General features: G+C 44.4%; 4 protein-coding genes across 5 annotated transcripts in view; 3 read left to right on the top strand and 1 right to left on the bottom strand.

The window, feature by feature from the left end:
- The first annotated feature begins 1,677 nt into the window (after positions 1-1,677).
- Positions 1,678-2,127, top strand: LOC125906560 (uncharacterized). The gene is made up of 2 exons (XM_049605975.1): positions 1,678-1,790; positions 1,923-2,127. Exon 2 carries the CDS (start codon positions 1,930-1,932, stop codon positions 2,092-2,094), a length of 165 nt encoding a protein of 54 aa, XP_049461932.1. The 5' UTR covers positions 1,678-1,790; positions 1,923-1,929; the 3' UTR covers positions 2,095-2,127.
- Positions 2,128-2,140: 13 nt separating this feature from the next.
- Positions 2,141-2,389, top strand: LOC120956756 (NADH dehydrogenase [ubiquinone] 1 beta subcomplex subunit 1). Its single transcript, XM_040378482.2, has one exon. The coding sequence runs from the start codon at positions 2,141-2,143 to the stop codon at positions 2,306-2,308; it is 168 nt and encodes a 55-aa protein (XP_040234416.1). The 3' UTR covers positions 2,309-2,389.
- A 3,619-nt stretch (positions 2,390-6,008) lies between these two features.
- LOC120950506 (prolyl endopeptidase FAP) lies at positions 6,009-22,024 on the top strand. Its single transcript, XM_040368602.2, has 14 exons — positions 6,009-6,175; positions 7,905-8,019; positions 10,833-10,931; positions 11,044-11,147; positions 11,236-11,330; positions 11,399-11,718; positions 11,949-12,093; positions 12,187-12,475; positions 14,729-15,663; positions 15,730-15,921; positions 15,991-16,043; positions 16,141-16,248; positions 16,320-16,525; positions 19,550-22,024. Exons 1-14 carry the CDS (start codon positions 6,113-6,115, stop codon positions 19,682-19,684), a joined length of 2,859 nt encoding a protein of 952 aa, XP_040224536.2. The 5' UTR covers positions 6,009-6,112; the 3' UTR covers positions 19,685-22,024.
- The window catches only part of LOC120950461 (uncharacterized), a 50,406-nt gene continuing 47,311 nt past the window's right edge, over positions 21,895-24,989 (bottom strand). For both annotated transcript variants that reach the window (XM_049605132.1, XM_049605131.1), the window contains 2 exons: positions 24,783-24,973; positions 21,895-24,705 (listed from right to left, as the gene is read on the bottom strand). In XM_049605132.1, the coding sequence (XP_049461089.1) occupies positions 24,566-24,705; positions 24,783-24,973 (331 nt within the window). In that variant the 3' untranslated portion in view covers positions 21,895-24,565. The remainder of the gene's footprint in view (positions 24,706-24,782; positions 24,974-24,989) is intronic.

Raw genomic sequence — 24,989 nt, 5'->3', positions numbered from 1 at the left:
GGCCAATGTCAAATACTGAACAGTTTCTTCATTCTTCTATTGCAGCAATCCAGAACTCAACACAGCACACATATGCTTTTTATCACTTCTGATGCACAATGAGTAAATACAATGAACAAAAAGAAAACTTACCTCAACCACATTGATGGATATTTTTGATTGTTGGATATTTTTTTTAGTCGAGTTCGATTCTTAACTTCAAAGTACCGATCGGCATAAGCACACTCAATCGAACCCCAATTGCCATTTTTGAGCTCGACAATTGGAGTCTCGAGTTGTTTCGCTTAAACTGACGCCTTAAACTTCCCAAATAACCAAGATACCGAAAACGCCACCAATTTCCTGTACTAAAAATCCAGTTCCATTAAACAAAGCTAAAAAACTATCAGTTTGGTGGGTTAAGCCACACGGCCACAGAAGCAGCCACTCCTTAGTTGTTGAACTTAGTTTTTTATGCACGGGCAATTTATTTGCTCAACATGTTTCACCTGTAATAAAATGTTATTTAATTGTGCAAAGGAAGCAATTAAACGTGTGTGTTTAAGTTGGTTTGTTGTAAAACATTCATGTGTAATATGTGTATATGTGTGTTTGTTTACTTGCGATCGAACTCTTCCATTTCGCTGGTCAGTGCATAGTTTATAGACTAATAATATTGCGGAAGTTTAAGTGCAGTGATGTAAGTGAATGAATGTAATCAATCGAAGAGTTAAAATCCTGTTAAGCATATTGACCTTAGCCAACCCTTGACCAAACTTTTCCTCAAAGCATTTTTGGAAAAGGTGGGTTAAGGGTGGGCAAGATAAATACATCGGATCGGACTGGCAGCTCCGATTGTTCTAAAATTTGGTGGGTTAACGACTGAATCGACCACCACAAACCCACGTGGGTTTGAAGTGGCTTTACAGTGGGTTAAGGCCGATTTGGTTATTTGGGTTCCCTGCAACAGTTTAAAGGACTTTTAGAACAAGCCCTTTAAAATCGACTGTGATCTTTTTTTTCGTGGCTTTCTTCTCTATCCTCTAGGAAACAACGTTTCCAATCCAGATTACTGGTCGTATAACCATTTTATACCAAAAACCACCGAATTTTCACAAAATAATGCCGCACGATATGTGCCTTCATTGTTCGACAAATATTAAAGCAAATCAATCTAAAACGAATTAGACGCCATCATCATCCAATAGAAGCTCGTCTTTAGCATGCACCAACGAAACTTTGACAATTTCTACACGGAAAATCACACACAAATCTACAATTTTTGATATCTCGAGTACCATTCGAGCAGATCAAAATTTAGAACAAGTATCACTTGGGTATTTTGCTCATCGGGTTTTGCCTATCGGATGGCTGCTCAGCTGTTCATACAATTATGCAATTTTCTTTTATTAAAGTTGTTTTCAAATAACATTCTTGCATTTTATGAACAGTTTTATAATATGTTTACATGGAAACTTAAATTTTCAATAGCAAAGAGCAATTTCTTCAAACTTTTCTTGTCGCCTTTTTCTGCGATTTGAGGTAGCTCCGAATTGGAAGATCCATGAAGCTACTACATCAACACATAAACTATATGTAAAAGGTACCATAATCGTAATAAATACTACTTCAATAAAAATGAACATTTTAAATGTATTGAAAGAATCTTGAAACATTTTTATCAACAGATAATTAAAGAAAATCGTACTATTTTACGCCAAATCCATCTGTCAAAGCGTACAATAACAACAGCCCGAAACGTCAGTGCGCACTTTTGACACTTACATAATTCGGTGCAACTTTGGAAAGCGGTAAGGCAAAACTTTTTTCCCCCCATCCGGAATTTGCTAACTATTAATTGTGAAATTCCAACCGGCATCCTCGTACACGGGTCTCATCTTTGTTTTCTCCCATTTGGCAACGACGACGTGAACACCCGCCAGCCAGCCAATGATTCGCCAGTTCTGGAACCGCTACAAGGTCGTGATCATCTTCCCAGCGCTCGCGTTCGGCTCGATTGCGGCAGACTACAGCTACACCCGGCAGTGGAAAAAGACTCGCCTGGAGCAGATTCAGCAGCAGCAGCAGCAGGCCCAACAACAACAGCTCGCCTAAAGCAGCACTCAATCTCAACCAACCAACGCACACGCCAATCAACGCGATGTTCGGGCTGAACCGTCAGTATCTGTGGAGTGTGGTGCCGCTGTTCGGGTTCGGCGTCGGCTGGTTCCTCGACCGGAAGGAAACGGAACGCATGACCATGTTCCGCGACAAGAGTGCCCTGTACGGCCGCACGCTGAAGGAGGGCGAGAAGCCATCGTGGCCTTAGGCGGGCAGCCGGAGAGCGAAAGAGAGCGATTGAAGTACCCCCCTTCTAGAGAGCGAAATACATTGATGTTGTGAACTCGGACTGCCTGGCTTATTTGTTGTGTCTTACTATTATTTGGGTATCGTTTTAGGACGTGGTCCCAACATCCGGACCAAGGTGTGAGTGGTGAGGGAAAGGAACTGTATAGGAAGCTTTAATGAATGTTGTTCTAGAGGGACGAGAAATCGTAGGTTAGGAAAATGTAAGCGGAGTTGCTGCCACAGTGTCGTTTTGTTAAATGTGAACCATCTTAAGGCGGAAGATATCATTGGAAGGCATTTCGGCCTGCATTCAGGTTGTACGTCAGTTCGCTTCAAGATTGATAGTTTTTTTTTTGCAATCTTGTGTTTTTGTCTGGAATGGACAATGACCTAATGCGTATTGCGATGCATCCTTCCAAGAAAGTCACTAGTAAAAGTGTTGTACAACAGTTGGTGAGCTTTAAAGCAACACCCACTGCTCTAGTACGCATGAGCCACCTTGTCCATGTTCTTGTTTAATTTTTCGTTTGGATATTGTATTGGAATGCGCTACAGCAGCAGTAGCAGCAGCACGAGAGCACGTAAATGAGAACTGCACACACGCGCGCGCTCTGGCGAAGGTCCTTGTGGACATCGCACTTCTTTGCGAGAGGCGATTTTTGAGCCAGAACCAGAGAGTTTGAGAGCGAGAGAGATCATTTTAAAGGATAAACATGTCAAAGCATCCTTCGATGTGTGTCCTTGCACACACTTGGGCAATGAACAGCACTGGAATGAGCTTAAGGAAGCACGGAGCAAAGGGCGCCTCCATTGCGTCACGATCCAAAATCAACTTCAAAGCTTTTTGTGTTGGGTTTCATAAATCTTTCGTTGAGATTCATTCATATGATTCTTCAGTGATGAGTGATTCGAATCTCGAGTCGAATCTTCAAAGATTCATAAATCTCTAAAGATTCACAAATCTTCAAAAATTCATGAATCTTCAAAGATTCATGATTCTCTAAATATTCATGAATCTCCAAAGATTCATGAATCTCGAAAGATTCATGAATCTACAAAGATTCTTGAATCTATGAGATTGTTAAAATCCATTGAAATTCATGTATCTCCAGGGAATTATTAATATTTATGAATGAAGATGTATGATTTTCAAAATATGGAATTTCCTAAATCCCACCTAAAACATGCCCGTCGTGGGTTCAAACCTCGCATGGACCGTTTCCTCGTAGCAAAACAAACTATCTGGCTGTGTGGTACTTTCCAATCAGTCTCGTCATGCCTGCATAGGATGGCATGACCACGTAGGTTGTTACGCCAAGAAGCAGAAGAATAAAACTCTCAAGCTCTATGAAAGTTTAATGTTTCGAGATCTAAGAATCTTTTGTAATTCATGAACCTTTAGAGATTCATTAACCGTTCCAATAGATATTCAAATTCAAGATTCATTTAGATTCATGAATCTGAATCAGATTTACCCAACTCTAAAAGCTTTGAGCTTGAACAAATTAATTGAATGATTAATTGAGAAATGGATATTGAAATGTTTTTAAATATTAAAATGTGATTTAATATTTCTGCTAGTAATTTGAAATCATATCACATCAAACGAGCCCCAACGTGTGTCATGAGTAGTGGTGTGCTTTCTGGAGCGCACCCACGACTCCGAGCCGACTCCGACTATTGTTAGTTCGATTCCGACATCGGCAAAATGGAGCCACTAAATCCGCCCGGAGTCGTTCGCAGCCTTTCGGAGTCGGAGTTGGTCGGAGTCGTCCGGAGTCGGTCGGAGTCGACCGTAGTCGTTCGGAGTTGTTCGGAGTCATTCGGAGTCGTTTGGAGTGGTCCAGAGGCGTCCGGAGTCGTCCGGAGTCGGTCGGAGTTGTTCGGAATCGTCCGGAGTCGTCCGGAGTCGAAGTCATTTGGAGTCGTCTAGAGTCGATCGGAGTCCACTGGAATCGGAATCGGTCGGAGTCAACAGGAGCATTGGGTTAATGTGCTTTTCATTAGGCTTTCATTTCGTTATGTTTTTTGTCTTTCACTTTGCGCGTGCAGTTCGTATACAGGCCTTTGTTTCGAAGGCCGACTCCGGCCGACTCCGGATGACTTCGACTCCAACCGATTCCGCACGACTCGGACTACTTGAACGACTCCGAACGACTCGGAACGACTCTGGATTTTTGCCAACTTTACCCATCACTAGTCATTAGGCGTATGAATACGCAAATAAAAAAAAGGGGTTGAGATTCCTTTAAGTTTTTATTATTATTATTTTTTTCAAAAAAATGGTTTATTTTGCTTTCAATGGTTTTAGAATGTATGATCAATATACGTATAATGAGAAGAGGATGTGTTGGGGATTTTAAACCAATTCTTCTGTATGCCCATATGGCCCCAATATTCGCATACTTCACAGCATTTACAGAGAGAAAGCAAAAGAGGGAGCTGCGAGTAAGAGAGAAAGGATCCAACGGTGAGAGAGCGAGAGCGGAGTGCTTTGCAGCACTCTGCTGTTACACTAACATCCTGGCGAGCAGCACCACGGTCCGGCCGACTCGGTACAAGCTTGCCAGCCAGCACGCCAGCCCATTCATTCATTCATGCACACGCCGTTCGTGCGCGGCTTTGTAGTGTGTCTTCACTCCACTGCTGCTGCTGCTGTATCCCCCGGAGGAGAGGACGGCTGGAGGAAGTGGCGGGACCGAACAGTGCGAACGGAGGGCGGGCAGCGGCCCAAATAGAGCCCTCTCTAGAGCAGATACACTCGCGGGTGCAGTGGAATTCAAAGCGATCAAAGCCAAAGGATTTATCTTCAAAAAACACGGGAGAGTGAAAGCGAAGTGTTTGCGTGTGTGTGTTAGGGATCAGGGATCATTTGGATCTTGTTGTGTGTGTGTGTGTGTGTGTGTGTGTGTGTAATTAGAAGCGATTTCTACCGCAGTATGTGCTCGGGTCGGCAGCGGCCTCTAGTGGTGTCTAGTGTGTTGGGGCCTACTGCTGTTGCTGCTGCCATTATCCTGCCGTGTGCCAATCGGTCTGCGTGTGTGTGAGACGAGTGGGCGTACACGCGTGTGTGTGTGGATGTGCGCGCTTATGATTCCTCTGCCTGGTGGGTGGCTCCTTCATCTCGCTCACGCTCTCTCCACATGTGCTGCGCTTCCTAGTAAAACGTGCGTTTCTCTCTCTGTGTGTGTGAGAGTGGCTTTGTGTGTGTGTGTCCTGGACTGGCCCCGCGCGCCGAGTAGCATCTCAAAGGGGTGGACCATATAATTGTGCTTAAGCAAGAAGTGGAAAAAGCAAGGATGCAGCTGGCAGCACGGGGCGATTGAAGTTGAACGGGAGTTGAACCACTGCTTGGGTACAGCTTGAGCGTCCACCCTCAAACCCTGCAGCTTGCACCAAGATCACTCCGTGAACAGTGTTCGAGTGCCACCGTAGTGCTGCGGAAGGCCTCCAAGTGAACACTTTGCAAGAGAGGCTGGGAGTGTATGTGTGTGTGTGTGAAACAGCGCTTCCGCAGCGTCGTGTCGTGTCATCAATCAACACACAGTCCTGCCTGCTGCAAGGAGGCTCATCCAATCAAAAAAAAAAAAAGCATCTACCACCCACCCAGCGCAACAGAGAAAAGGAACATCGTCCAGGAGCTGCAGAGCCCCAAAAACACAAAAACCAAAAAAAAAAAAACGCATCGCCCCGAAAACCGTGAGGTCCCCGGGAGCCTTCTGCCGACAGCGACAGCCAACCGTGCACGGGCGGGACCGGGAGTCACCATCCAAGGACAACGAAGATGAACACCGTCCAGAGCACGGGCCATGCGACCGTTCGGAACAAGAAGGACTCGCAGTTCGAGGTGAAGTGCAAGACAAACAAGAATCCGGCTCCCAACTCCGCTTCCCGCCCTGGCTCCCCCTTCCCATCTACCGTATAAACTGTCCTCTGTGACTATCTGCAAAAGAGCTTCTGCTCTCTCCTCTCATTCTCTCTATCTCTCTATCTTTTTTTTTCTTCTCTCTCTCTCTCCTTCTTCCTCTCTCTGTATCTTTTTCTTCCTTCCTCCTGTTGCCGGAGACGCCTTCCGGTGCCGCGGAGTGGGGTGCCTCCGAGATCTAATCACTCCCGTTTTATCCTGCTATCCTTGTTCGCTCCTGCGTAAGGATGCTGCTGTCGCTTTCTGCACGCCTACTTTCGTCCCCCTCTCGGTCCTCTCACTCCATAAACCCTCCCCTCTCCCCACCACCTCGAAGGGCAGTCCTACTACTTAGTAATACTACTAACAAACCACTAACTTACTGCTCAGTTCGCTGTCCCAGCTGCCTGTCCTTGCTTACCTGTGCTAATTTTAGTGCCCGTCTAACGATCCTGCCCCCCAAAAAAACTCTCCAACACTGCGCCCAGGGAAGGGAGGGGAGGGGAGACTCCTTCCCTGGCGCCCTCAACAGCTACCCCATGCGTCTATTAGATGAGTGCTGCTATTAGTGGCTCGTTTTTTTTAGAAGTGCTTCTTCGTTTCTCGCCTTTCCCCGCACACAAAACCAACCCAAACAACAACACTGATAAGGACAACAAGACACCGCCGCCATCTACACCGCTCACCACACTGTTGCCCTGCTCTTGCCCTTAACAAGAAGAGTGAGGTCAGAAGAAGGAGAAAAAACAGACGCAAACCCGATGGAAAATTGGAAACAAAATGCAGAGCAAACCCAATTGTGTTGCCCTCAACCTCAATCCTTTGTAGTAATACACAAAAAAAAAAAAAAAACAATGCCATAACCACACATACACAATCTGTGTGTGTAATGAATGTGTGCCGTAAAAGGGATTAGGAACAATGAACGTGCCCAAAATGGGAAAATCGTACCTCGGCACATTAACCTATTACTCGTAGGAAAAGCGCGCGTGCTGCCTTCCTCGCTCTCTCTCCTTTTCTTTTCCTTCCTTTATATCCCTCTCACTCTCTCGCTCTACTTTCTCGCTCTCTCTCTCTCTCTCTCTCTCTCTCTTTCTCTCTCTCGCTCTGTCCTATGTCCTCCTAACCTCAATTTCCCGCTGCGCAAGTAACACATTAACCGTGATAATTTAGTACACAGTCAACCACATACACACATACCCTTATACATCCGTGCACACATACTTAAATAGTAACAATAGTAAGCAAAACCAAAAAAAAAAAAAACAAGCGCTGGCAAACCCAAAATCACAACAACATTGCCAATAATAACAACAACATTCTAACCAACAACTACAACAGCAACAAGAACAACAATAGCAACTACAGGAGCAATGCAACAACATATTTCCCAACACACGAAGAAGAAGAAGTAGTAGTAGAAGTAGAAGACGCTGTTTAGAAAGTAACGAAGGAAAACTGATCGCTCTTTTCTTTCTCTCTTTCTCTCTCTCTCTCTTTCTCTCTCTCTCTCTTTCTATTCTTTCTCTATTTGTAAACTAACTTGTACCATTCCTACTCTGGACCGAACCACTCGGTGTTTCTCTCTTCTCTCTCTCTCTCTGTCTCTCTCTCTTTCTTTTCTCTCTCTCTCTCTTTCTCTCTCTCTCTTCGCTTTTATTCTTCTGCATAGGAATTAACTGTCTCTTCCTCGGAAAAAAGAAATTGGAGAGGCATTTTTATTGCGCTTTTAGTGATCGCTGCCGTATTGGGGCTAATTGTGTTTTCCATTCTACTTCTATCACCAGGTGCATTGATTTCTTTCTTACGTGTGTTTACATGTTTTCTAAATATGCCAAAAATAAACCCCTCCCCCCCCTATCCTCCTATCAACTATACAACACATATAATTGATGGGCAAAAAGCAAAATTACCTTCACAAAACAACAGTCACAACAAAAAAACCCTTTCACCCTCTTCTAACGTTTCTAACGTTCCTCATACCTTGCTATTTGTTGTCGCGCGCTCGCACACACACTTTTTGCTCTTTTCTGACACGTTTTTTTTGTTGTTTTGTTGTATTTTTTGGTAAAAAATTGGTTTGTTTGTTATTGAAGCTTTCTGTTTTTGTTTTCTCTCTCGCTCTCTTTTTTTTTCTTCCCATTCCATGATCCTTCATACAACGCCCACTTGTTTCATCTTTTCGACTGCAAAAATGACCACATACGATTGCACGAATGAATGTGTGTGTGTGTATGAGAATTTTAAACGCTCGTTTGGTCTCCTCCTCCCCCTTCTCCCTCGATGGAATTCTTCTGCTCGGTCAATTATGCACTTGGTTGTCCTCTACAATGGCTTTCACTGTTGCTTTCGCTGTGCTTTCGCTTGGTGCAACAAAAATACAAACGTTTGCTCGCTCTATTTGGGATTGGACGATATCGACCGCATTGTGCTGCAGTGGTAAACAGATGAGTGTGTATGTGAGAGGATATTTTGGTTTTGGTTTTTTTTTGCGCCTAAACGTTGCGTTTCCAGTGCCCATAACTAACCTTGGGGCGTTGAATTGTAAATTAAATGTTCCATCCTCATGGGTCCCGGGTGTGCCGGAGGGATTTGGTTTCACTAATGCCACTGTGGCTGTGGTACCACGCTGACGTCATCTTGCCAATTATCTGCCAGTGTATACCGTTGCTGCAGCCGTAGCAAAACGGTTCGAAAGCACACCTAAGTGCGAGAACTTTTATCGGTCGTTACTGCTAACTGGAGTAGCACGTTTGTTCCCACGAGAAGCTGTTCGTTCAAATCCCAGTAGATGATAAAAAGGGTGCATGCTAGGTGATGAGAGAGGGAGAGAGGGAGAGAATGAGAGAGATTGTGTGTTATTTACAATATGTAGGAATAGCAGACCATTTGATTGTTATTACTTTTTTTTAATTTATTTGAAACCTCAATTAAACAGAGCTCGCTGCGAACTAAGTAAAGAAATATCGATTGTTTCCATGGTGAGAGTTCTTTCGATACAGTGGAGTGGTTTCTTAGTTCGTGGCGGAAGTTCAGCTGTAATGTAACCTATCCAGATGTCACTGCAATTATCAACATTCCGAGGCAATTTGGTTTGTCATCCGATCCCATTAGCCAATCAAAATTGTTTGTTCATTTCGTCAGCTCGCTTCACGCAGAAGCATCCTCATTCGTTCGTTAGGCTTCGAAACTGACATCGCTGGAAACACACCGAAATGAAAACTGTCATATTCCACCCCATTGCGACCACAAAAACAAAACCATAATCACTCTCATTTTAAAAAATGGACTAAGCCAAAGATCGAATTTCAAACCGTTCCGATTCCAATGTTTACTTCCTTGTGCGGTGCCTGTGTTCCGCTACCAGGCTGGTTGCTTTTCGTCATGTTTCGTGTTGCTTTTCTTTTGTTGTTGTACGTATATGGCCAGCTTGCCCACCTGGTGGGCTTCTTCATCAGTGTCTAGTGTTACCAATTGCAATTTAGTGTGTCCGTAATAGTGATGTGCTCTCTGGGCCCACGACTCCCATCAGATTCCTACTATTGTTAGTGCTATTTCGATACCGATTCAAAATGGGAACTACTAATTCCGCTCAGAGTCGAAGTCATTCAGAGTCGTCCAGAGTCGTCCGAAGTTGGCCGGAGTTGGCCAGAATTGGCCGGAGTCGGCCGGAGTTGGGCGGAGTTGGCCGGCGTTGGCCGGAATTGGTTGGAGTCGGAGTCATTCAGAGTCGTCCAGAGTACATGGGGGTCGACCGGAATTGGTGCCGGTCGGAGTCAACTGGAGCCATCCGGTGCTTGTGATCGCCTGATTTCATTTCGTTGTCTTTTATATCTTTCACTTTGCGCGTGCACTTCGTATACAGGCCATTGTTTGGAAGGCCGACTCCTGCCGACTTAGGACCACGTCGACTCCGGAGGACTCCGATTCCGGAGGACTTCGATTCCGGAGGACTTCGATTCCGGAGGACTTCGACTTCAGACGTTTCCGATTCCGAGTAGCTCCGGACGAGTCCGACTCCGGGACACTCCGGAAGACTTCCGACGACTCCGACTCCGGATGATGCTGGGCGAACCTACCTTTCGGAGTCGGTTTTGAAATTATCGGTGTCGGATCAGAGTCGACTCCGGATATTTACCCATCACTAGTCCGTAGTAGCGCACAAGTGCCCTTCAGTAATGCCGATTCGAATGAAAGCAACCAAACGCCAACACGACCTAGCGTAGGTTCTTTAAAACAACAAAGAAGATAGCTAAGAAGATAGCCAAGAACAAGATTAAACAAAAAAAAACATCACTAATGGTACATTTAAAGTATGTGTGTGTGTCAATGTTTCTTTATATCCGCTTCATCCGTCTTAGTTATGCATCTCCTGTTTTAGTTTTAGTATCAACACACATCACACGTACCATTCTATCCCTCTATCTATCTCTCACTATCATGCCTTGATTTAGTGTACTATGTTCGATGTGTGTGTGTGTTTTGTACGGGGTTTCTTTGCTTTAACTCTTCGTCCCGGACCATTGTTTCGCTGCTATGCTCTTCTAACCCAACAAAAACGAACTCCTCCCACCCCCTTCGAAACCTTCGTCTTCCGTAGAGATCGAAAGCTCGAAGCTGCACGGGCGTCGAATATCGCTGTACGATATCAAATCGGGCCGGTACGAGTGGAACACGCAGAACGGTTCCTGGATCAATCGTAAGTGGCTACTTGTGTGTATTTGTGTGCCTGTTTCTGTTCCTCTTTGCGCTCACACGTCTCCATGTCCATGTTTTCCTGGTTTGCGGTGGCGCCTTCTACACGGCAAAAGGGTACGAGTATGTGTTCATCAACGCGGAAGGTGGCCTGACGGCACTGCAAATCACCCGCGATGGCGGCTTCCGGTTCGAGGTGCTCATGAACAATGCCACCTTCGTGAGTATCTTTGCAGCATTTCTAGCACAACAATAACAACAAATATTACTACTACTACTAACGTAAACACTCCCATCCCAACCGGCAGCGGCAGCTCAACGTTGACAGCTACGACGTGTCACCGGATCGGAACTTTGTACTACTGTACGCCTCGAACGGAAACACGCAGCGCTACAATCGCAGGTAAGATAGTCCAAGGCCTCAGCAAACATCGTGCACACTATAGAAGACTCACCTCCCTTCTACTGCAGCTACTACATCTACGACCTAGCCGCGTCGAACGTGTTCTCCCTGTCGGCGAAGGAATCGGACACGACGGCACCGCAGCTCCAGCATGTCCTGTGGGCGCCGGTGGCCTCGAACGGCTCGGGTATGGGCGTTGGTGGCGAAAAGGCGATGTCCGGCCAATCTTCCCACTCGTCCTCCGCTGGGTCGGCTGGATCGTCTGTTGCAGGCTCGTCGCCGAGCTTGGGCACGGCCTCTTCCCAGGGCATCGCGTACGTGCATCAGGGTGACATCTACTACAAGCCACGCGTACAGTACGATCTTATCTGCCGGATCACCACCAGCGGTAGGTTTCGATGCTGTCCGTCTAAAGTGTGCCGGAATGGACGTGATTTATCTCTGCCCGATGGGAGATACGGCAGTAGTTCGCTACTGCCATAAACATTCTCTCTCGACGTGAAAAGTAAAATTAATCTGCTGTCAATAGCACGTCACGTCCTGTCGGCTTTTGCAAGTAAATCATTTCCCTTTTTTCGTATCTTCTTTTGCCATGGTCTCCCCACATGGTTCGCGCAGGACGGGATGGGCCCGTGCTGAACGGTGTGCCCGACTGGCTGTACTCGAACGTGCTCGAGCTGAAGGGACCGTCATTGCTTTTCTCGCCCGACGGCCAGTATCTGTCCTTTCTATCCTTCAATCTGTCCGGCGTTCAGGAGTACCAGTAAGTATGCGCCCGGCGAAGCATCAATTTTTCTCTAACCAGGTGCCAGCTTCTAACCGATTTCTGAACCCCTTCTTCGCCTCAACCCAAAAGGTATCTGTGGTACGGTGATGGGCAGCAGTATCCCAAGATACACAGTCTGCGTTACCCGAAGGTACATGCGGCCAACCCGAACGTAACGGTGTACGTGGTGCATCTGGGCGTGCTGAAGTACATCTTTCCGAAACCGGTCCACGTGCCGGCGTACATCCGGTCGACCGACAGCTACGTCGGCGGGCTCAGCTGGCTCTCGCCGACGGAGCTCTCGGTGACGTACGCGAGCCGTAACCAGAGCGTAGCGCACGTGCTGCTCTGCCGGGCACCGACGTTTAGCTGTGTGGAGGTAAGGAGAGGACCGTTCGCAATCGGTTCGGTGCTTATTTAAACGATCAATAACTGTCCAGCGAAGAGTGTAAGGAAGTTTTTTTCGATATTGTGTAAGTCTTTCTTAATTTTTTTTCTGAATATCCAAAAGAAGAAACTTTGCAGAATGCTAGGATCTACGAACTTTTCTTTTATGGCCGGATGTCACATGAACTTAGATGAAACTCCTCCTTTGGGTTGTTTTTGTTATGGACAGTGACAAGCTGATTGAAACTTCGACGAATGAGGTCCTATTCGTCCTATGCTACAGAATCATGTGATTCCGTTAGGAATACTGGGACAACGATTTAAATCTACATATAGCAAAGGCTTAAATACCGGGACCGGGAGATTAATGCGAATGATTAGTATACGAATTTCCAGTTCAAGATTGCTGGCTTAAGCATCTGGGAACTTCTGTCCAGAAGCTATAAACTATGAGCTTTTGGAGTTACAATACCCTATCAAATCTTAAATAATTTATTGCAGATCGATAACTCCCCAAAGATTCAGTCATTCAGACCTAGAATGCCATTATTTACTTACTTACTTACTTACTTACTTACTTACTTACTTACTTACTTACTTACTTACTTACTTACTTACTTACTTACTTACTTACTTACTTACTTACTTACTTACTTACTTTACAATACTAATAATAAGGCCCTTTCCGTTTAAAGTTCGTAGGCTGAAATTTCAGCCTGTCAGCTGTTTGCATCGTATAGCAGATTTCGAGCTGCTTGTTTGAACAAAAGTTGTGACAAAAAGCTTGTTTGAACAAAAGTTTTCATCCATCCTGTCAAAAAGTGATATTCAAATTTGGTTATAAAAAAAATGCTATGAGATCACCTGGACTACTTAAAGTTTGATTCTCGATTCCATTACCAGATCTCTTGAATGCACTTTGGCATAATTGTAAACACCACCTTCTTTAGCCATTTTTCGAACAGGTACTCGAATCTAATTCTAGCTTTGAGGCTAGAATAATCTAGACTGAAAATTGCAAGCTATTTTTATGTGTGGTTTTGTATGGAGTGTTGCTTTCAGCCTCCAACTGTCAAACTCCATACAAAAAACTGACTAGAATCGTGAAGGGCCCCAATAAGGGCTTTTAATATTAACCGGTTAAGTAACACTGAACCTATCCAGCAAAAGATGCTGATGGAGTAAGTAAATTTGTATAAAAAACTAACCGTAGTCGTACGCTTACAGACCGTGTTTTTTTGCAATATGGAATCCTTGGAAAGATTCAGTAAACCTGACCATGAGACAAAAAAAATTTAAATTAAAAATGGAAAAGATCTAAAATGGTAAAATATTAGGATGAAATCTTACGGTTAGAGTCCAAATCATAGGAAGTTTTCAAACAACTGAAACATTATGACAAACTCAAACAAATGATTCACTTTATTAAATGTCCTACATATCGAAGGCACTAACTGTTGTAGAAGAAAAACATGAACAATTTTTTGGTTAACAAAAAGGAATCTGGTAAAGGGGTCTACAAAACTAGTGTAACGTGTTTAGCGTACAAAAAAGAAATAACACTGCAATAAAAAGATAGGGACTTTATAACACTATATAAGATAAAAGATTAATTATAAAAATTGAGAGGCTAGTTGTACGTTTGGGTATTTAAACCCATATCTTATTACGTGAAAAAATTACAATTAGTTGACCGAGAATCACCTTCTCATTTCTGAGCAGTATCGAGAGGGACCTCACTCTTGCGAGACCCCACTAAATCTGATATTGACTAAGTGGAAAGTGTTTATGGATCGCTATCAAGTGCCACTTACAGTATTCTTGGACCTACAAAAGAACATTTGAGACTATTTCGAGAGAACTATTGATACAAACTACTGTTGGTGTGTTGTCCGTTTGTATCATTGGAACTGAGCTCAAATGGTTATTCTTATTCTTATTCTAATGGTTATTCAGGCTGGGTAGACATAGCATGTCTTACTGGAGTAAATCTGAACCTATTCCTAAAAGCCTTATGAGTCTCAAAGCGGCGTTTTGCGATGACAGTGTAGTTTCATGAAGGATGAAGAAGGCAGGAATAAGCAGAAAAATTAGTAAACATTCAGAAATAGTTATTTGCAAGACATCTGCGTCCTTCTTGATTCATAATCATCATGGCTAATTATCATTATTAAATATCATCGAGTTCTGATGAAGTACTCTTCAAAACATCTCTTCAAAATTTATTCCACTCTCTTCCTTGCAGATCTTCCAAGAGAAGGCAGTGGCCAACTCGTGGGTACTGATCGGCGAGACGCCACTGTTCATCCGACGTCCGTCGGCGCTGGAAAACTATGCCGCCGATGCACCCCAGCAGCCGCCGGCCGGTTCAGCCCCGACCACGACAACGACAACGTCCGCACCGCCACCGCCACCAACGCCGCCCCCACCGGCAATGCCGCGCCATCTGTACATGCTGAAGCGGCTGAACGTGCGGGACGGTTCGCACGGCTACTATCGTCACCTGGTGCTGGTCCTGCTCGGCACCAAGCGCACCATCACCCTGACGATGGGCCAGTTCGAGGTGACGGAAATCGTCGGGTACGACGAGCGGCACGGGCTCGTTTACTTCATGGCGGCCCCGTACCACAAGCCGGGCCAGCGCCACCTCTACAAGATACCGCTCGGGCTCGAGCAGCTCGCCTCGATGGCGGGCGGCGGTGGCGGCACTGGGTCTTCGGCTGGCTCGAGCGAGCCGCACCAGCCGGAAACTGGCCGGCCCGGGCACAACGCGAGCGACGTGCTGCTGCTGCGCCCGTTCGGCTCCGCCGTGCCGTACTGTGTGACGTGCGGCCGGGGCCCCACCGACGGTAGCGACGGCGCGGACGGTGGCGATCCGAAGCGCCCGAACAACTGTCTGTTCAATCGCGTCTCGTTCAACGACGACTACACGTACTTCGTGCAGGAGTGTCTCGGACCGGAATCGCCGTCCACCTACCTGGTGGAGGCCGGCACGGAGCGCAAGGTGCGCGTTCTGAACGACGGCAACGAGCTGCGGGAGCAGCTTGTCCAGCTGGCCAAGCCGCAGATCATGACGTTTAGCGTGCAGATCAAGTACGACTTTAACGCGCAGGTGAAGCTGTTCCTGCCGCCCGGCGTCAAGGAGGACGACGACCTGCAGCTGCCATTGATACTGCACATGTAAGTCTATGGGGTGCTAGTCGGGCGGGTCGATGATAGCTCACATTCAATGCCATCCTTTTTTAGCGAGGCCGGCCCGGAACGGCAGCTCGTGTCGGAGGAGTACAGCGTCGACTGGAACTGGTACCTCAGCAGCCACCAGTCGTACATTATCGCGCAGATCGATGCGAGGGGATCCGGCTTTCAGGGTGAGTCGCTCAAGACGCAGATCCGTGGACGCGTCGGTATTGAGGTCGAAGATCAGCTGGCCGTACTGATGTAAGTGAAGGCGCGTTTCAGCCCCATAATAACAGTTCATAACGACGTTAACGCTCGCTTTATGTGCAGGTATTTGCGGGATAATCTGAAGCTAGTAGATCCCAATCGCATCTGTGTCTATGGTACGTATTAGCTAGCTTTTAAATCTTTAGTGCCTAGAAGCGTCTTCGTTGTACAAGTTTAACATCCTCTTCCCCAAAACAAAAACCTCGTCTGCAGGCAAGGGCTACGGTGGCTACATCGCAATGCAGATGCTTGCTACGGACGCGAACCAGGTGCTGAAGTGTGTCGCCGCCATCTCGCCGATCGTTTCCTTCCGCTACTTTAGTAAGTTACCCGGCCGCACCTGTTCAGCCTTCTCCTGTTTTACCCTTCATTTTTTTGTACCCTCGTCACAGATTCCTTCTTCACCGAGCGTTACGTGCTGCAGCAGGACGACACCGAGCGGTCGCTGATCGAGTCGGACCTATCGACGAAGGTTGCCAGCCTGGCGTCGAAGAACTTCCTGCTGATCCACAGCACGGCCGACTGCGTGGTGCACGAGCAGCATGCCGCCCTGCTCACCCGCTCCCTCGTCAACCGGGGCATCATCTTCCGGCACCAGGTAAGCGGCACCTACAGTGGTGCCCAGCGAAAGTCGTGGACAGCTTATATTTTCTCCTATCTTCTGACTTTGATGCTTACTGCTGATAGTTCTTTAGGTGAAGTATCAGAAACGTTTCTTCAGAAGTCTTTGAGGACACTCTTCGGCTATGTTTATGTAAAAATCAAACCAAATATCGTGAAACCCCCAGGATAGCTGTGCATAAATATAAGCATGAAATTTATGCGGTCGACAGAAAATCTGACAGTGAATTATTGAAATGAACACGTCCCGTGCCAATATTGATCAGCATGGTTCTAAAAGCGCTTGATATCAGTTGTTATTGATAATTGATGAGATTATTACATTACATAATAATCAAATCCGTATTACATAACCTAGACCAAAAGTCTAGGGTCCGAATAAGCCAAAGTAATTTTTGAAGAGTGTATTATTGGGTCTGATCGCAAACGAAAGTCGATAACTTTTATCTAATCGGATAACATGCTCGATTTCACCGGTGGAATATGTTTTCCACCGGTGGATAATTGTCTCCACTGGTGGCTAACTTTTCCCGATTCGAGTAGCCAGTGATTTTGCCCATTCGTTAATCATAAGGTTTTGTTTACATTTAAAATTTTGTGCTAGGAGTGCACTAGTAAACTTGGCTTATTCATGGCATACGACACTGGATAGTATACGTCTTAATATGCGAAAGTAAGTCTCTGAATATGGGAGTTTTATAACATAGGTTTGAACAAACATAGGAGAATACACCCTTTCTCGCCAAAATAGAAGAAACAGAAGGCTTATTCAAGGAACTATTCAGTGACGAATCAACACAAAAAGTGGCATTAGACCAGAGATGTCAAACTAATGGCCCGCGAGGTCTTTTGGTTTGGCACGCGACCGTTTGAGCCAAAATTTATTGATAGAATCATTTTTGCTTCTATAGTACATGTCAGTCAATTCCGGACTCCTGAAATATGAAGAGATTTCCAACTTCACAGGATTCTCGATTATTTGTCAGACAATTAATACATCGTCATAAAACCTTGTCGGTTTTATTCTTACCTTCTCTCTATGCATGTATGCATAAAAAAGATAAGAATTGCAAAAACTGTTGTAGCCATAAAAGGAAATTCAAACATGGCCATCAATCAAGGCACTTGGCGACCAATTAAGCAATTTCTATAAGACAAAGAGTTGTACAAATTAATAAAATAACTCAGCCAACAGGAATTAAAAACGCAAGCTCTCACACTTTTTGATATATTTTTATGGAAAAGGTTGAAATATATTTCTGCAAATCGTTTAGAAATTAGATGAAATCAAACGTCAGCACAATCACGTGTTACTTTTGACAGAACGTTACAAACGATCTCTATCAGGCTTCCATCAGGCATCCAAGATCAATGTGATTAGATAAACTACAGGGCTTATGACTCTGATTTTTGTCGCCATAATGAATGGAGATTACTATGGAGATTGGCAGGAAGGGAATAACGGGTACTAAGGACTTGTATGACATCTTCCACTCCTCTGTAAAGAGCTGAATGGATCGACCTGTTGTAATTAATGGACTTTAGATAGCATCAAAAGTAGGAATTCGCTACTTTAATTTCAGCTGAAAAATATGGATAATCAAAATGACATCAATATCAACTTTACTTTACAAAATTTACTGGTCTGTATTGGAACCAACCAATTTAAATTCCATTTAAATTTAGAACCATAATTTAGTTAAATTCTATTGATGTCCTATAGGACGAATCAAAAATCTAGAACCACCAAAAATTAAGATAACTAACTAATAAATTGTGGGAAATCCTGTAAAAATGGTTTCCAATGTTATATCAACTTGGGTGCAGCAGATGATATAGTCTGATCGATATCGATAGTCTAGAATATTGACTGAATATTTTTTTGTTTTGTTTATTTTGTTTATTTTTTTATGATGTTTTGAACTGCTCGATTTTTATCCCCATTGCTATGGCGGCAAACTGCAAACTTGGAATTTTGCTAATGGATCGAATAGGATCGAATTTCGTTGGCGATAAGGCCCATTGTTTTTGATATTTTTAAAGTTTTTAAATCATTTAAAACTATCAGAAATGAAGTAGTGCTGAAAATGTGTTTCAAATTTTCCTACATAATTCTTTAATTTGTTAATTAATTAATATTAATAATCAACCCATAATAAACCAATAAAAACCAGAAAAAATGAATGAAAAAGACATATTTCAACACAAAAACAAGTTTCCAAAACCAAAATGTTTTGTTGCGATGAAATCCAGAAGAAACAGTCATGATTACAACTGATAAACTGGTTTGGGTATCTAGAATGTAATGAAGATGCATGAGCGCTTATGGCACATAGTCTTAATCATTACCTTGCTGAACATGGTTTCGATTTACGATAGTAACATGTCCAAACATACTTAGTAACCAGGCTGGGAGCAAAATTTTGCAATCAATTCGAGGCAGTTATTTAATATATCTAAATAATGATCGATTGCTTAATTTCTGATGCATCTGGAAGAATTATTGAGTGATTAGCAATAACATTATTTATAAATTTACTCTGCTGCTTCTGTTAGAGCCTTGCACTAACGATATTTGACGGTTTAGGGCCGTAGAGTGCTTGGCCTGTACATATATGGTTATGAAATATGAAGATGGCCACTCAACATACCGAATCGATGGACCTCTAATAACTGATTTAAATCGATTTTGGAACCAAACTACATTTCATACCTTTTTATACATTTATGCACGGTTTTCCGAGGTTTTTCAAGATTTTTGGTCTAATTTTTTGTATTAGCTCAGCCGAAAAGTGTCCTCAAAGACTTGCGAAGAAATGTTTCGGATAAGTCGCCTAAAGAACTGGCCAGTAAGCCTGAAAGTCAGAAGATAGGAGAAAATATGAGGTATCCACGACTTTTGGCGGCCACCAGTAGTGTGGCCGCCCAACTGCTCTACATCTCATGGTGTGTCGGGTTTTATTTTAAATTTAATTTTGTTCTCTTTCCTTGCCTTTGCCAGATGTACGTCGACGAGGATCACGAGTATCGGAGCGTGTCCGAGCATCTGTACCACACGATCGAGACGTACATTGAGGAGAACTTCGGTAACGATAACCAGGACTGGACGTCGGCATTCTTCCTGTCTAAAACGTAGTTCTTCCAGTGGTAGGAGGCAAAGCGAACCGAAAGAAAATAATACACACACACATACACATACATACATATACAACCATTCTCACAGACACACACAAACACATACACAGACACCTTCACACAAAGGCAGAGAAACATCACAACACGTTTGATTAATGATAGAGTAATGATAATTTAAAGATAAAAAACAAAGAGCAAAACAAGAAGAGAAAAATATATAAGAATCTAATAAATGAGAAACAAGGAAAAACATTTTGCAGCTGAGCAGGGACGAACGTGGAGTAGAGTGAAGTAAATGACATACATATTTAAAGCAAAAAAAAAACAATGTGTGGGTGTATGAAAAAATTTAAATGGATGCAAATTTAAAAAGGAAACAATAAAACGAAACACGTGCACCTCCAGGCACGCAGATACACGCATGGCGCTTTAAAGAGAGGGGAGGAAAGCCAATTTTTGACAGAAAAATAAGAAGAAGAAGAAGAAGAAGAAGAAGAAGAAACGAAGACAACAACCTAAAAGTAGTGAATTGCGCTGGCAATTCGCAAAACAGATAGATACTAGTCTTGTCTAGCGTTTGAAAAAAGAACGCAAAAAACACACACACACACACTTCCCCCGGTGTTTGAACATTTCACATTTGATCCTTCTACTTGTCTGCAACCCAGCATGCGTGTGTATGTGTGAGTGTGTGTGTGTGTAGATTTGCGAGGCTGTATGTGTGTATGAGTGTTGTGTTCATTGTGCGATAGCTATTTTAAACAGTCCCAGGCTAAACAAACACCAGCGAAGAGAAGACAGTGAAATCCTACTAAAAAGCACCGATTCACACACACACATACACACACACGCACTCATCATGTTAAAAATTTCGATTTTTTCTTTCCTCCTTTACGTACGAAATTCAAATTGCCGAAAGTCCTCCAGGCTGTTTGGTGACTGGAACACTGGATTGGAAGCAAAAAAAAAACAAAAACAAAACAAACTGTTCGAAATGCAAATAGTAGACACGGACGACAACTACTAATAAAAAAAAAGAAATATAAAGAAAACAACAAAAACCCCCAGCACGGTACGGGTAAAACCCACGGCCGAGTGAGTTTGAATATTGATTTCAACGTCAAAAACGAGAGCGTGTGTGTAAATTTCTTTTCTTAATATTTTTTTTTATTAAATAAGTCTTTACTAAACGAACATGTTCAAAATCACTCACATTTCCCATTTGTTTTGCGGTTGACCCCTCTCACTCTCTCCCTCTCTCTCTCTTTCTCTCTTATTTGCCTAAACAATCACTAGAAATTGGACTTGTTGCATCGTTTTCTTAATGTTCTCTCTTCTTTTTGTCCTTGTTTGTTTTTGTCACATATACTGCCCTACCCCCTCTCTCACCCCTTCTCCCCTTGCTTCAGAACCGTCCGTTATACTTTCCCGCTTTGCAAAATAACACATTTTCTTCTTCGCCTCCTTTCCTCTGTTTTGCTCCTTTTGTCGGCATCAGTAATAGAATTTCGTTGCACCTTGTACAGTGCTGCCACAACACGACGCGAGGCGTGATTAGGAGAGATCTTTGTTCGATGAGTGAAGGGGGGGGGGGGGGGAGGGGTTGATTAAGGGGAAGAGGGAGAGAGGTGTTTTACACGTTTGTTTGTTTGTTTTTTCCCTATATAAACACATTTGCTTTATCTAGTCTCCCTACTCCTCTGTACATCGCAGCGCTAGCGATGCTTGCGTCGCATTTTGCACCTTTCACACCAGCTGGGAGTTGGGAGTTTCCCCCCACCCCCCGCGGGGAGGGGCGGGCGGGGCGGCTTGTGCACCCCGCACTTCTAATGCTAATAAGAACATAAGAGACTCGTCGACAAATTCATTCACACAGCAATGGGGGAAAGAAAACCCCTTTTCCTGCAGCCAATGTATCGGGCGTATCGCAGCGACGCTCTGTGCCTTCCGCCGGAGTCGCGCGAATATAATAGGAGCTTTTGCTATTTGCTTTTTTTCCTTTTGTTGTGGGGAACAAAAAGAAGAAAAAAAAACCCAGAAATCTGAAACCCTCCTTTTTCCTACAAATATGTTGCTATACATGGTTACATTGTTGATGATCACACACTTGCCGCCCGTACATTAGCGCCACCTGTTCGTTCAACTTGCTTTTCGTTTGCTTTTCTTCGCTTTGATTGCTAATGTATCCCAATCGTTAACACTTTTGGTGACAAAAAAAAAAAACAAAAAAAACGGACCGCTTTATCTACACTTTGCCCCGTTGCCGTTAGGGAAAACCGATCTCCAATCGGTTCAGGGAAAGGGAAGAGTGAGAAACAAATAGTTGGACAACAAAAAGAAAGGAAAATACCAAGCTAGGCAAAGCATGGAGAATTTCAAACGGAAAAGCAAATCCCGTAAGCAAAACGCTATGTAATATATTTAACACGCCACGATCTGTCGATGCTTTCCCTTTCATCGATTTAAGCTGCGGATGGGGGACAACTATGGAATTCATGGCACACCTCGGCTTGTCCGACCGCTTTCCTCATCGTAACGGTAGCGAGTGACATCCCACAATAGTTTACTAACCCTCTTGTTTTCCACCTGTTTTCCTCAATTGAGCGTTTCCTACGGGCATGTCCCTCCTTATGGCGCTGTTGTGTGTTTTGTCTCTGCCTTGCTCCTAATGCATTCCATTGTTTCTTTTTTTCAAAGCTCGATGCACGTGTGCTAATTATAATTAATGCCCTAAAGGATAAAGGATAACGACCGTGCTCGGAAGTCATGGGTGTATGTGTGTGTGTGCGCGCTCGTACGTACACACACGCACTTATAGGGAAGACAAATGATAGGCGAACTTTGCACAAACCTTTTCTAACACCCTTTCTCTACAAGCAAGCAAAAAAAAAAAAACATCCTCTTAAACAATAGGAACATGTAGGGTGTATACATCCCTCGCCGGTGCGTGCTGAGGAACGCGATGTGTTACGGGCGGTGGAATTTGGCAGGCACCACACTACTATCGGCTTGCTATCCGACATTAACGCTTTTGTTGATGCAGTTGTTTTCCATTCCCTGTATGTCATCCGCCTTCATACAGCATCCATCCATACAGCGTATGTACCACAATATAATGTGCGTGTGCGTGTGTTGTGTTTCATAAGGGACGTTGTTGTTGCTGTTTTCGCTTCCGGTACTCGCGGTTGTTTTGTGTTGTGGGTGGGTGGGTTGTCGGTCGTGGGGACGTTTCAGTTATCTATACCCTTCCCTCCCCTCACTGCGTTCTAGGCTTTTGAGCCAATGCTGCCCTTCTGCCAGCGTGCCATTATGGGCAGCAGCGCGAGTGGCATTGGCGGTCGCGGCTTGCTTCCCGGTTCCGGGTGCCGCGGATCCGTTGCCTTCACAATGACTGCTCGGTGTGGGGTTTAGTTTTTTTTTTTTTGTACAAAAAGAAAGACGGTAAAAAAAGACAGAACCTTTTCAGTAAGTGTGTGGCTAAGGTAAAGAAACAAATTCTCGCATCAGAATGGTATAAAATCGCTTGCAAATCAACGAGTTTATCGCTTAATGAATAATGAAAGAAAAAAAAATCAACCCGTGTGAGGCGGGAAACGATACCGATACACACATACTACATGTGACAAAACGTAGTCGAAAGTGAGTGTGAAAGCGCTACTTCAGATGACGGACGTGTGAACACACTGTGCGCTATGTGTAATGAATCGAACAGGGGTTAGCTAAAACATAGAAAGAACGAAACTTAAACTATCGATTGCTAGTGCCGGTCGAGATCGCATACTTTTTCTTCCACCTCCCACTCCCTTGTGTGACTCTGTGTGTGTGTGTGTGTGTGTGTGTGTCTGTAGAACGAAGAAGTGTTTTTGATTCAAAAAAAAAAACAAATCGAGAATTAAAAAAAAAACTCCTAACCGATCACGCGTTTTTTATAATTTAAATTACGCAATATCTCACACGCTCTCTGTAGGTTGTGAAAGTTGCCTTTGTTCTGGTTCTGGACGCGACATGTCAGGCTATGTGGAAGAGGAGTATGTGGAGTTGAGCATCTACGCGCCGAACCGATGTGCAAAGTTTACCCTATTCATTTTACGTTCAGTTCACAATTAAATTCGCTATTAATATCTGCATTTGGGACCGTTGTTTTATTTTACAATTAACGCGCTCTGCCGCTCGCTCGGCAACCTGCAAACCGTTTCGAGTTTGTGGTGCTCGAATTGCGCCAAGCTCGCTTGTCTCCCGATTGCGCCCAAATATCATATGTTTCGATACTATTCGGCAATCGTATGCGGAATAAGTAGCGCTGCGCAATAACTTCGATCAATTATCTGCCTACCACAACCTAGCACAGCACGTTCGCACGTGTGCACCGCACTTATTGAGAACAGTACAATGACGGCACAGTTCGTGGGCTGTTCGTTTTTTTTTTGTTTTGTTTTAATTAAAAATTGATTAATATGTCTACTACTAAAGTTCATATTGGCGACAGAAACAAGACAGAAAAATTACACCCTCAATCTACCCTCCGGCCCTACCGTTCCGATATTTGGCGTTCACACACACATACACGCACACACACACACTCACACAAACACCTCTGAAGCCTTCACTGGGGCTTCCGTTGTTGTTGTTTTTTTAAAAGGTTAGTAGTAATTTGTTTGCTAGGCGGTACAAAAATGGGCGCTTTTGCAATGTCAGGATGGAAACGGATGGCCCCCGTTTTGCCCGCATGGCCTTGTCGATGACGTTTGATGTATGAAGGGCGGGCGTTTGCCCCTAGTAACAGATACAGGATGATGCTCATTGTTTCGGGTGGGCTGTGAGGATGTTGGCTGGTGTGTATGGTGTTTGGTGGTGTTTGGTGGTGTTACTACAGATGACGCCTTCATCGCGACAGACTGTGCGAACGCTCGCGTTCAGCGTTGGCGGTGGACGAGTGGGCACCGACGGGGCTGTCATTACATTTCTCGTGCAGGCGCTGGTGTGCGGGAAGCTTCGCGAAGAACGGATGCCGCAGAGCCTTGTCTGTAAGGATGGTAAGACACACGGTTAGACAACACGGAACGGTGGTTTGCAGCAGCGCACCCGACCCGATCTCTTACCCAGTGTGATGCGCTTGGAGGGTTCGTATTCCAGCATCTTGCGAATCAGATCGAACAGCTGCAGGTGGTCTGGCTTGTCGGTGATGACGCATCGATGGAGCGGCTTGCAGTTGTCCCGCACGTACCGCCCGGTGGAAGACTTCTCGTCCCAGTCCAGCTTGCCATAGCGGAAGTACTTGGACCGTGTTTGCCTAAAGTTAAACGTGT

The sequence above is a fragment of the Anopheles coluzzii genome, chromosome X, assembly GCF_943734685.1.
Source record: "Anopheles coluzzii chromosome X, AcolN3, whole genome shotgun sequence".
Taxonomy (NCBI): Eukaryota; Metazoa; Arthropoda; class Insecta; order Diptera; family Culicidae; genus Anopheles; species Anopheles coluzzii.
Note: the sequence above shows the minus strand (reverse complement) of the source record. Positions and strands in the feature narration are given on the sequence as shown.